The sequence below is a fragment of the Teleopsis dalmanni genome, chromosome 1 (assembly GCF_002237135.1).
Source record: "Teleopsis dalmanni isolate 2A chromosome 1, ASM223713v2, whole genome shotgun sequence".
Lineage (NCBI taxonomy): Eukaryota > Metazoa > Arthropoda > Insecta > Diptera > Diopsidae > Teleopsis > Teleopsis dalmanni.
In genome coordinates this window covers 178113332-178126852 of record NC_051846.1, presented here as the reverse complement: position 1 = coordinate 178126852, position 13521 = coordinate 178113332, and the positions used below count along the sequence as shown (strand labels likewise).

General features: G+C 31.3%; 1 protein-coding gene across 1 annotated transcript; it reads right to left on the bottom strand.

The window, feature by feature from the left end:
* Positions 1-11189: 11189 nt before the first annotated feature.
* LOC119671236 (2-succinylbenzoate--CoA ligase-like) lies at positions 11190-12930 on the bottom strand. Its single transcript, XM_038081778.1, has 2 exons — positions 11580-12930; positions 11190-11525 (listed from the first exon to the last, which is right to left on the bottom strand). The coding sequence occupies exons 1-2, from the start codon at positions 12903-12905 to the stop codon at positions 11220-11222; spliced, it is 1632 nt and encodes a 543-aa protein (XP_037937706.1). The 5' UTR covers positions 12906-12930; the 3' UTR covers positions 11190-11219.
* Positions 12931-13521: the final 591 nt, after the last annotated feature.

Here is a 13521-nt window from a genome sequence, read left to right as displayed (position 1 = left end):
AATATTTTATATATTTTGGTTAATTAATAATTGACCAAGTGAATCAATTATCAATTGATGCAAGGACATCAATTTATTAACTATATATAGTATACAGTTTTCAAAATACCGTTTTTATTTTAAAACATTTAAAAATTTATATTTAATATTGAAAATCTTCGCGATCAGCATCGCGATAAATTTGATATAGTGTATTGCATTTCCTCCGTTCAAAATATATTCGGAAGAAAATAGAATTCAGAAGGGTTAAACTGATTATATTAATCTTCCCATGTTCTTGATGTATTATTAATCTTTAAAATCCTTTTATTCATCATAATATTAATTAGTCATTCATATTATTAATCATTTCATTTGATTCGTATTTCAATCATTTTTTTTTTACATTACATATAGATACTCTAATCCTGAAAACTAGATTAATTAGTCAGCAATTGGTATCCTAAATTGTCTTATACTCTGGACTGATGAAGTGATGGTTTAAGTTTAGACTACGCAGATCGGTAATAAATTTGTCCCTGAAGTCATATTTGCATTATAGTTTACTTTATTTTATTATTGCTATCAGGATTATCGCGAAACAAAAATAATCTTCTTCACTCCATTCTAGCCATTCTAGGCATATCACATTATTAATTGATATGAGAGCCTTTAATGGTTTAACCACTGTTGTTAAAAAAGTTTCTTAATATGCTTCCATCACTATAAAAGGAATGAAATCACTGCATCCTGGATAAGTCTAAAGTGTATAGTCTTGATCCTTAACACCAATGGATTTAGATTTTTTTATAAATTTAAACGCAGCTTAGGGTTTATTACTCTATAATATATACATAGGAAGAACCATACCACCTAAGTAGTGGGTAAGACTTTAGCTTAGATCCGGTTATTGTGCTTGTCAGACTAATTAAAAATTGAAATAGAAAATTCCACTTAGACAGGATGCTAACTGTTTGCTATGATTCTTTCTTAGTATTAAATGATTCTTTCAAATGACTTAAGCTATGTCAAAGTTTTTAATATACGAATTAATTATTATTAATTTATATTCCTTAGAACAAATGAATTAAAATAATAGCCGAAATGAATACCTTATTTTTTTACAATGGTATTAGTTCGATTTTAATAAAAAAAAACGTCATCTGACGTAGATCTTGGCGTATACCTCATTAACACAATAAGATTTCAGAGTCTCTGATTGGCATGTATGGTCTACAATGTCCATTTCTTATGAAAATTGTTTATCTTATTATTTTAAAAATACTTTCTTTTTAACTACGTCACTAACCTTCCTGCTTCATACGTAGAATTTTACCTTAAACCAAAGTTTCTGTCCTTACGTCTATATAATAAATTTTTTTTTATTTTGTTTTTTAACTAACAAAGAGTAGGGTGTTTTACCCTTCATTTCATTTGTTTGAAAAATGGGTCTTGACACACGATTGTTTGGGCAATTAATCAAAAGCTCGTTTAGAACGCAACGGAATATCAAACATATTTAACTTGGTTTTCTTTTTATTAATACTTCCATGAAGTTTAATGTTCCTTTTACTGCTTAAATAATTTAAATATTTTGGAACTTATTATAATAAATAATATTTATAAACTTATGAAAATTATAACAATTCAATATTTATCGAATAAATGATATTGTGAGTACATCTTTTGCTATTTCATGCTTCACAATTTTATGGATGAAAGGTATATTAAAGTTGTTGGGATATTTGTTACTTGGTGAATGACATTTGAACCACATATATTCATTATAATAATACAATGTATATCTGTTCTTCTCTTTCGGTTTGTCTATTTACAAGACAAGAGGAACTTAACTCCATTACGTGAGTCAATTTAGTATTAGGTCCACTGTCAGCATGGCGCTAGATTTTAAAGTTATAATTATGGAATACTATCCTTAGCAAAAAAAAGGTAGAGTTTGTAAGCGCGTCAATGATATCGAAAAGTTTCAGTGCTTTGTCGAGTACGTATATAGCTAAATTTCTGATAGGATTATCTCTATTCAAGTCCGTTTATCAAATGTGAACGTTCTGACGTTCCGCAGCTATGTTGTTCTTTTGAAGCGTTTGGAATTGTCTGTTTAGTCTAGTCGAATGATATAAATATGAATAAATTGCTTAGCTGAAACAATCTTTAAAAATTGAGATATATAAATTTTTTATATATATAATGAAGATAGAATAATTATTTATATATTTTATATCATTTACAAACAAAAGCTTATAGCTTATGCTATAAGATGTATAATTGGATAGTGAGCCACAAAAAAATTCAAATATAATAATTCACACGTGATCTCCATGGATGTTGGTTCAGGGCTGAGCTTCCAAGAAAGCATTTATGTTACTGTATTGGACTATATAGTTGTATGGCTTAAACTGGATTAAAAAAGAATCAAAGTATTTTTTTGTGTTGTCAAAAAAACACAACTTGAACCTATAGTTTGTGTGTACTCATGAGGCACTGTTTACTAAACCGATATTGCAACGTTGATGAAATCGAATGATCTTCTATGTCTGTCTCTGGATCTGCAGAGACACTCTAAGAACATTTCATCATTGATCTGGTAGAGACATGAAAAGTAGATGTACTGTGTTTTCTTCACTTCATCGGAAAGTTTAAGTGGCATACTTAGACAACAGATAGTACTACACTGTTCTATAGGGATTAAATCATTTTACTGTTAAAAAGGGTAAGAGCTGATCTTTCTAGTTTCGAGTGTCTAAAATTTGAATTCAGACAGTATATGAATAAACTAGTATATGATAAATATGCATTAGTGCACTTAAAACAGCACAACCAAAATTCCTCTTAACACCCATAAAGGGTTTTCTAAACCCTACCACTTCTACTCCTTTTTTAAAAGTTAATCTAAGTTAATTTATCAAACTGATAAGCTAATAGTTTCATTTTAATTTCTGGAAATAATTTTCAAACTATTAAACATTATCAAGACAGTATGTGCCACACTCCGTTAACCAATAATGCAAGCTGTCACATTGCAGTTTCCATTAATAACTGAAATAATCATTCTACTTGCCTATGGATGGTTCGAACGAACCTTAAGCCATTTAACCCCTAACATTTGACGGTAGTGCCTACATCTCGTGTCACATTCAAGCTACTAACTTGTCCATTTATAGTCTGTGTAACTGCCCATATTCGCATGTCGTATGTACTGCGTACTGTCAGTACGTTCATCAGTCTGCCTCTCAGCCTGCCAACCGACCAGCTTGCTAGCCTGTCTGTCTGTTCATTCTGAGTTTTTGGCTTCCAGTTTCGGTGTTGCCCATTTATTGTCGCTTGATCCGCGCCTTTTGACCGTTAGCCATTGAGTACGCATCACATGTTCATGTCACATTTTATTATCTACACGCCTCGCATGCAACAACAACAACACATACAGACACACGCACACCTTCAGCAATATGCACGTATGCACTCAAAAATGGATGTAACAAACACATGTGCACTTACTGTCAAATTGACAGTTGATTTATGATTTTGCCTCTGATTGCAGTTTACGACACTGCAGTGTTTTACAGTTTTATTGTTTTTGCTATTATTATTGAGCTTGTTTTTGTTTTTGTTTTTTCTTTTCACAATGTTATTCTTATTGTTGTTGGTAGAGTTTTTGCGTCGGTGGTGTTGTTGTTGTTGTTGCCATTTTTGCTATTATTACTGCAGCATTTGTTGTTGGTGGTGAAAATTTTTAATTGTTTTTCGCTTCATTTTTGATGTCGTTACGCGCAGTTAAATTTTGTTCGGCGGTTCGGTACTGTAATATTTGGTTCCCGTACGTGCTTTACTATTGTGCAGTATATTTAACTTTAATGGTTTCCACATACGAGGACATCCTAAACCTTTTTATATTGCTGTGTGGGTTCACTTAATGTTCGAAACCATTAAAACGTATTTAGTTTGGGAACAATTAATTTGCACCAGGTGTGGCATGTGACAATTTTTCGTACGAATACATGATATTTTAAACTATGGAGTATGTAGAGAATTTTTTTTAAATAATAACTCGTAGATATAATTTGCGTTATTTTGCAGCCAAAAAAATTATTTCACTTTTAATTAAAAGTTTATACTTTTCAATAAATGAAATAGTCAACTTTGACTTTACATTAATATTCGTAGCAATTGATATATTACTACCAATTACCCACTACAGACTTTGTATTAAAATACTTTATTTTTTTAAATCCAATACTTCCACATATTTAAATACATAAGTTAATAGGCGTTGAAATTATTATGGGGCCGCTTAATGATATAGTCACTTACTGAGTAGTCCGATCAACTACACTCTAAGTCCACTTTCCGCCTAATTTTTTTCCCAGATATCATTGTCTACACGCATCTGGAAGCATTTGCGTCTCATTAATCAGAAATTACATTTCCGTTTGTTTAAAGGAACTAATGCATGTGTAATAACGCACTATTTTACCGGAAAAGTATGAATGGTCATATACCTTAATGTAAATATATCATCCGGATCTCGAATTATATATAGCACACTATAACATAAATGAAAACGTTTGTTAATCGTTAAGGTCATCTGTGACAGAAACGATTTGATAAGTTAAAACTTGAAACTAGTAGTGCCGTGGGAACCAAATCGTCATTTACAGACACTAAAGTGGATATATTGAAAAAAGTAATGCTCAATGTAGTCGGTAAGCCGATTTTATTGGAAACATAAATTAATACTTGAAATAAGCTTGAATTAAATATTATAAGTTCCAAAGAACAAATGATTTCACTGATACTCGAAAGATTAACTATAAGTGCGTTAGGAAGATCGAAGAAGTAGCTGTTTCCCTTCCATGAAAGACGATTGGAGAACAACGTTTCTTCGGATAAAAATAAGATGATAAGACAAAATGTAGAGATTATATATAAGTATGGTCACAAAACATCCTGCCAAGAGGCCATAAAAGTCAACCAATGTGGTGGTTTAGGTGGCTGTGGTGGCCGATAATCGTACCTTCTAAGTGTTATTAGATGGTGGTATCTAGATTAATGCAAACAGACAGGGAAAAACTACCTAAATCTTTTAGTAAGATAGAAGATAGAAAGAGACAGAGAGAGAAAGAGAGAGAGAGTAAAGGAATGAGAGAGAGAGAGAGGAAAAGAGAAAAGAAATGTATTAACAAAATTCAGCACCGTAACGCAAAATGTATGTCACTGAAAATTTTTAACAAACATGGTTTCACTTTACATATTTCTCGTAAAATGGTCAAGTCGCCTTTACGATTAGCAAATGCAAATCTGTCAGACTTGCAGATATGCACCATTTTATATACCAAAATACGCACTAACCTATACCTATATGTTTACTTACTTAGTTGGGCATTACACACGTTTGTCATTCTTGTCCTGTCAAGTAGTCTGTGCTGAGACTAACTCTTCATTGTCTTTGAAATGTAATTTTTAATGGTGGGTTCCAAGTCCCACGCATAATACCACCATATATATCCATGACGAGGATTTCGCTGCATACATTAGTTCAGTACTCACATATGATTGTAGCTATTCAGAGGAGGCCACCAGGAGGCTGTGTGTCAATTTGGAGTAAACAGTGACAAGTATCGCGCTGCCATTTGTCATTAAAAGTGTGTCACCAATTTAATACTATGAAATGGATTTTTTACCAAAAAAAATTTTTTATTTTATACTTCTTCTTAGACTACTGATGTCACTATTTTCAGATAACATATGTAATTAATCAATTCAATCAAAAATATTTTTACTTAAAAATGGTGCCAGTTGGCATTGTATTATTTTCACTTAAAAGAAATTTATCTTATATATGACTTCCTTGATTTATGGAAAGTATACAGTGTTACCTTATTCGTTAAATAAATAGTAAACACTTGTACGTATACATTTTTACAGTGAACGACATAAGGCATGGTAAGGCAGGTAATGTGCATGAAATCACACAAAACAAATCAAAACAAACACTTGAAAATTACTTCTGAAAAAATATCTCAAATTCGCTATGAAAATAAATCTTATAAATTTTGGCCTAAACTAACAGTTGGTTAGATAAATTGCGTCTTCAACTGCTGCCCTCATTTCCAAAGTATTTCCACAGAATCGTAATGCCTACGGCGTATTTAATTTCTTTTGTTTATCCTTGGCATTTGTTACTTTTTGTTTTAACTTTCCTTGCGTCCGCAGTTTGTATCTTTTATGCCACAAATGTAGGCGTAATAATATTTCAACAGTAACATCTCATGTGCATCGCTCCAGCACTATTTCGTATTAAGGACTCGTCATGAAATGTGCGTCAGCTGTGAATGACCGAAATTCTTTCAAATATTGTGCATAAATGATAAAAAGGATATTGCAAAACACAAAATAAATAATGTAAAAATGAAAGTAAATAGTTTGCAGTGAAATATGAAATGATTTCCCATACAAAAATGCGCACATGTGTTGATATATTGCTTTTGCCACATAATATTTTGATAAATATATAAGTAGATACGTGCATGTATGTGCATGCATACACTGCTAAATATTTAATAAACAGAAATTCGCCAAAAAAAGGCAATCACATATCTATTTGCAATAACATCAGTACGGATAACATGAGCAACATCAGCGGCAATCATCTTTGCTTTTGGATCATTTGTCAGTTACATATGCCATAATGGCACACCATGAATTTCTGTCCAAACCATTGTCCTTCCACACATACGAGCACTTTCCGTTCATACACTGACAAATTCGCATTAAGGATGCGCGTGCATATTTATTATATGTGCTTTTATTTGTATTCATGTTCAAATTTTTCTCATTCTTATTTATTTAGTTTTATGCTCCTTTTTTATAATTCCTGCTGAATCTCAACGAGAATGAAACATTTTTAGAATTTCAAAAGTGCATTTGCATTTACAATGAGCATTTTCGACTAAACAAAGAAATGCATAACTGTGTTTGTGTTCGTGCTTGCAAATGTAATGCAAACATTATTACACACATTCACACACACACGCACACATCTACATATTTATATGATATGCATGCAACGTGTATCCTTTCCGCAATATATGAAAGCTGTTGTCTTTTGTAACGTCCTTGCAAAGGATATCGGTAATACTCGTACGTATATGCACTCAGATTGGCTCCTCGTTCATATCCTGCACCGCAGTCGTAATATTTTTTTAAAGGACTTTGTGTTTAATAATAAAAGCTTAAATTTGAATAAGACTTGGAATTGGTGTATCCTTGCATGGAGTTCTTGTAATCAGATGAGTTGGGAATTAGTTTTCGAAAAGAACATTTAAAAAGAAAACGATTCAACGATGATTTTGAATGTTTACATTATAAATGATATTCGTTGTAGAAAGGGAGTCATCACATAAAAATCTAAATATAATTAGAAATTTGTGGGGTAAAGTAAATATGGTTGAAAATATCGTTCTTTTATAGTGACAATTCTATTAAATTCTATTAAATAAGAAGAGGGACAACTTTTCTGCAAAATGTTGATTACAATAAAGATAACGTATTATGAGGGGCTAAAAGTCTACTGAATCTGAGATAATTTAACCAGAAAATTCAGCATTACTGCTGACAATACAATAAACCATTGAAAGCAGAGCAGAGTTCCTATAAAAATTTTAGAATAGTTACGTATCACCAGTGCATAAACATGTACTGAACCGGAGATAATTATTCTAGAACATTCGGTATTATCAGTGGTATTAGAATAAACTACCAATAAAAGGGAGAGCAGAGTTTCTATAAAAATTTTAGAACGGTTATTGTATTGGGACTACAGAGCAGAGTCTCTATAAAAAATAAAAAAAATATATATAGAAACATTTTGAAACAATTACTGTATCGGCACAACAGAGCACAGTCCTTATAAAAATTTTGGAATCACTGGATCTGAAATTTCCAGAAAACTTCTTCGGGGAAATATTAAGCTAAGTTAGGTTGTACCGTCGATCCAAACGGATTCACTTAGACCTGTTGGCCCATTGTATTATCGTATAAGGAAAAAACTCAGAATTTTAAAACCACATTAAACCATTATCAGGTAGTATGACCTAATGGTAGCTTCTGAAACCTATCATCAAGGTTGTTTTTCATAGTTAACATATCCTACTTTAAACTCGTTGGCTGCACCATTAAAATCTTCTCTTGCAAAATGAACTATTATTAAATATAATTTTATAGAATAAATGTTTATAAGAACAATAATGTTATTAAAATTCTGAGTAGAATGCTTTACAAAAAATGCAATAATCCCTTTTTTATTACTAAATAGGATTTTACTTTAAGTGCAGTATTAACAGATATTAAAATCCGATGTAAATTTAGTTCAAATATACAATACTACCATCAAAAAATTAGCCACCAAACAAAATTAATCAAAGTGAATTATGGTTGTAAAACAAATTCCTCAAAAATACGTCAAATTAGGTACTAGCGTATAAAAGACGAACTACGACAAGTTGACATTTAATAAGAATTCGTTTTCTAACCGACTTAAGTGGTTCGGGAATGTATCAATAACGCTACATTCGAAAATATTCAAATACAAATCTACAACGAAGCCCCATCAAAAAAAATCTATATGACATACAGGATTTATATTCAACAAAAATTTATCAGGCTCTTTAATAATAGATGTAAAGTAATAGGAACAAATACAAAAGTATCATAAAGGAAGAGAAAAAGAAACAACTGAACACTTTCTTTGCGAATGATGAGACCTGGTTCTATTGAGACAATTCACTATAAAAGTCTATAATCCAAATAAAAGCCAGATGACAATCTAAACGTAGACCTCAAAAACACAATTTTCTTTATCAATCATAACATATAAGTTGGATTTGAAATAAAGTTTCTTATAAACGGGTTTGAGGTTAATAAATGAATTAATATGTCTGGCAGATTTCTACAACGTGGACTTTCAACAAAAAAAATACCCTTGATCAACCATTCAGGTTGGATTTAAAACTGTAATTTTCCATATCCGAGTGTCTAGTAACAAAATTTCGCTTATGAATTACTTATATAAAAAAGGCTGGATGTAGAATAATCCACAAAATTCGAATAATCAGCTATGAGGGAATATAAGGAAAGTGCAACAGCACGTATAAAGTACAAAGTAACAGATATTTGTTCGGGCCACAATTCACTGTAACGACAATAAAAGAGTTGTGAGTGAAAGAAAGAGACAGAAGTTAACAGAATAAGATATTAACCAATTTGGAACATATGTCTTATGTTAAGATGTAACTTTAGATTCCTCTTAGTTTTTGATAAGAGCGCTTCTAAGATGTATCCATTAATATTTAAGTGTAAGAAAAGTTTTTTAATTAGTTTTGGTTTAGTGCAAGTAGCATTTTTCTTAGAACTTTTAGAAAGTAGTAAAAAAGAATTACATTACGCAAAGGTTAACTAACATTAAAATTTTAAATATTTGTACTTACCGCATAACATTTTCGGCGTACCTGAAAGCCAACCGCAGGTGCTACAGCTGCTCATACAACTTTTTTATAGTTTTTCCAACGCGTTTTCCTTCTACAAAAATTCAATATTACAAAAATTTGATTTTTCCTTAATTTTTTGTTGTTTGATTTTCACTAATTTTTCTCCTGTTATTTATAATGCCAGCCGTTTACCACTGCGGATACAAAAGTAAAGATACACGCCAACCGTTGTTATTTCTACAGCTACTGTTGTTGGTTGTTGCTGGCGTAATATCGGCAACATTCTGACATACAATAAACTTGTATATTTTTATTTGTTTGGTTTTAATTTTTAATCATATTGTTGCCAACACAAAGTGTGGAAAATTACATCACATCAACGTAAAAAAAAACATTTCCACTTCTCCTCTTACATTTCCTCATTTCGGTTATTAATGTGAGATACTAAAATTTAATTGCAGCAATTGCAAGTTAGAAGAAGTATCTTTGTTCCGAAATTCCATTGAAGTCATATAACGGAATTTCGGCGTCTTTGCGGAGGGTGAAAGTACCAGTATACATTGAGGAAGAGTACGAGTTACTATGGTGCCAGGAAGAAGATTGGGTTTAGCATTTTATCTTAATAATGTAGCGTGTTATTCGCACAAGTGCTTCTGTTAATTAGGCAATTTTATTTTATTTTTACACAAACCGAAATTACTAAAATTTATTTCATTTGCAGCACCTGTGTGAGTTCCTAAAGAAAAATTATCAAACGAATATAAAGATTTATATTAAATATCTCAATAATATATTATTGTAAGAAAATATTGTATCTAAAATTTTAGTAGAATTGGGAAAATGTTCTAATTACTGAGCAACCATATAAAACTATCAAAATGTAGGCGATTAGTCACATCTGACCAACGGAGTATCGACATTAAATATGTAGAAAAGAAATAGGAAGTCTAAGTTATCAAAAGAATATTATTTTATTTATACTATTGGTTAAAAATGTTTAGATTAGGTAAGAGTTTTCATTTTTAGGGTATGCATTGGAATAAAAACAACGAGTCCTAAAGCTTTGCAGTGAATCCCTGCAGTTGTTTTAAGATAATACAGTAGAGATTGTATCACAGAAAATATTTTTAATGATTAACGAAGACACTCACAGTTTTCTAGGAAAAATCCTTTTTCTAATGCAGTGAAGCTCCATGTGGTACATATTTTATGGGCTATACTGGTTCTCGTCTTAAACTTAATCATTATTTGCTCTTCGAACCATTTCATGAAAATTGAATCAAGTTACGGGGTGAATTTTGTTAAGTGTAAGTAGTTCGCTTCAAAGGACTTTTATAAGAAAACTATTTAAATTATTCGCTTTTAAACCACTTGGAACTTTTTTTAGGTACACATTTGTATGAGAACCTATATATCGATGAACTCTCGAACCCAAAAAAATCCAATGAATATAAAACTGAAAATAGCTTCCAATTTACCATTAAAGCTAATATTTATTTCACATGAAAAGTTAACTTGGTATTTCATATAAAGATATAATGACCATAACGTGTTAATTTTGCATTCAATTTGTATAGCCTTTTATGCTAATTTTTCATACGATATAAATGTCAGTACTAACTTTAAGATATAAACTAAAAAAAAATTCATTTAATTATATTTTATTTCTTATCTTATTTAACATAATTTGATCTAAATATTATTTAATACACTAAATACAACTACTGAAACAGTACTTTAACCGACATTAACTCGTCTTCTCAATGATACACGATCAATTTTTCCGCAAGTTACACGCGGTAGTGATTTCATGAATAAAATTTCATTTATACTGTTAAATTGTTCTTCAGAAAGGTTTGCTTTGAGTTTGTGTCTTATTTTATTACGTAAAACATCATGGTCCTCCATAATATTATCTTTCAATTCAATAAATAAGGCACCAGTTTCACTAGAATCATATATGGATTTCTTACAACCCACGAGACGTGCAAAAGCCACCTCTGGTAATAAACTCACAAGATCTTCAATGTCGTTTGGTATCAACTAAAATGAAACAAAAAAGTTAAATCTATATTTATATTACCTCTTCTTCCTTACAGTAACATTTCTGGTATGTACTAAATCCTTATAACGTCCTGCTATATGTAAATCATTATTTTCGTCCACAAATCCATAATCACCATTTAGAAAAAAATTATCCTTTAATATGTACTCATGTTTATTTGTTTTTAAATAGCCATTAAAAGGTATAACTGGCTTTATGCAAAGCTGTCCATGTACATTAATCCCAACTGGTTCCAGTTCTTCATCTAAAATTTTTAACTCTAATCCAGCTAAGATTTTTCCACCATTCATATCCTTTTCAATAGTAATGCAGCCTGAAACTTCAGTCATACCATAAACGCTAAACAGTTGACAGTTTTTAGCTTGTATTTTGGTAAGATCAGAAATTGACTTTGGTGATGGTTCACCACCTAATAGAGCATAACGTAGAGTAGACATGACATTTTCATTTTTTGCAGTATATAGCACATCTTGAAAAGCGGCGGGGGAACCAAAAAAGTGTGTTACTTTTCCCTTCTTAATAATATCTGCTCTAGCTCTGCCACTTGTATAAATACGTTTAATGCCCAATATGCTGGATTGTAACATTATGGCAATAGCACCTATCCAGCGTAGTGGACTTGAAGCAAACATCACTGAATCGGCAACAGGTACTGAGCTGTTGTCAGCATTACACCACCACTGTTTTATGCCGCTGAGCATAGCTGCATGACTTAAATTGACAGCTTTAGGAAATCCTGTTGAACCTGAAGTGTACACTAATGAAGCTGTTGTCTCCTTCGGGTACGGAATTTTAACTGTCCTAAAACTTTCCATATGTTGTACAGATGTTGGTTTCAATAGTTCGCTCTTGATGTTTGGAAACTCTTTGCTATCAATTGATATTAAATATTTTAAAGTGACTTGTTTGCATCGTTTGAGTGATTCATCTATGTCATTTCTGTATGCTTCCTCATAAATAATCATAGTCGGTTCCACTAAGCTTAATCCATGGTCAATATGTTCTGGTAAAAATTTTGTTTCAAAATACGTCACAACTGCACCAATTAAATAGCAACCAAATGCGAGCACTGATATATTAGGATTATGCATGGAGTATAGCACTACGACATCACCTGGTTTGATGCCAATTCTCTGCAGATTCATGGCTATCACAATTGCTTCCTTATAAATCAGTTCAGCCGACTTCTCTTCATTAGTATCGTAGAATAGTTCCAGTACTTTATCCTTTGGCATGTTTAGCATTGATTTGAGAAAGGCTTCACCTAGAGATTGATTAGCGAAATTATGTTCCTTATAATTCAATGATCTCCATATTTTGTTTTCTTCGTCGTATACAACTTCTCTAAACGCCTCCATTTCTGTAACTTCTGCTTTCTTTAAAAAATTCTGTTGAACTGTTAATGAATCCACAAATCTTTGTTAATTTATAGGTATCTTTATTTATGACTTACAAGATTTCGAGATTAAGTTTACATATCGTGACTACGTCAGTTTTAGGAGCGCAGTGCGTTATTAAGTTTATTCTGATTATTGTTAGAAGATAAGATGTTCGGTTTGATTTTAGAAATTTTTAACGAATACCGAAAGAGAAGTTCTTAGAATTTATTGACCCTATTGGTTGTATATAATATTGAGTGTCTATATAATTTAATACTGAAATTTAGAACCCCCATTTGACTGCATTGGCACTGGATATTGAGTGTATCTGTTCAAATTTACGCAAAATATAGATTGTACTATTTTCAGTTAAGAAACAACGCTCTGAAAATGATTTTAAGTATCACAATTAAGTGTTTATAGTATCAATAAAATGGGACACACTTATTTGTATTTTAAACAGAATTATTCCGCTGTAAGTAAATCTGGTGGTTTTATATGACAATAGTACCTTTTATAATCTTTTATTACTTAAGTTTTAATTAATGAGATTACTCAGATTTCATTTTCTTTTCATTACTAGTTTTTTCTGAGA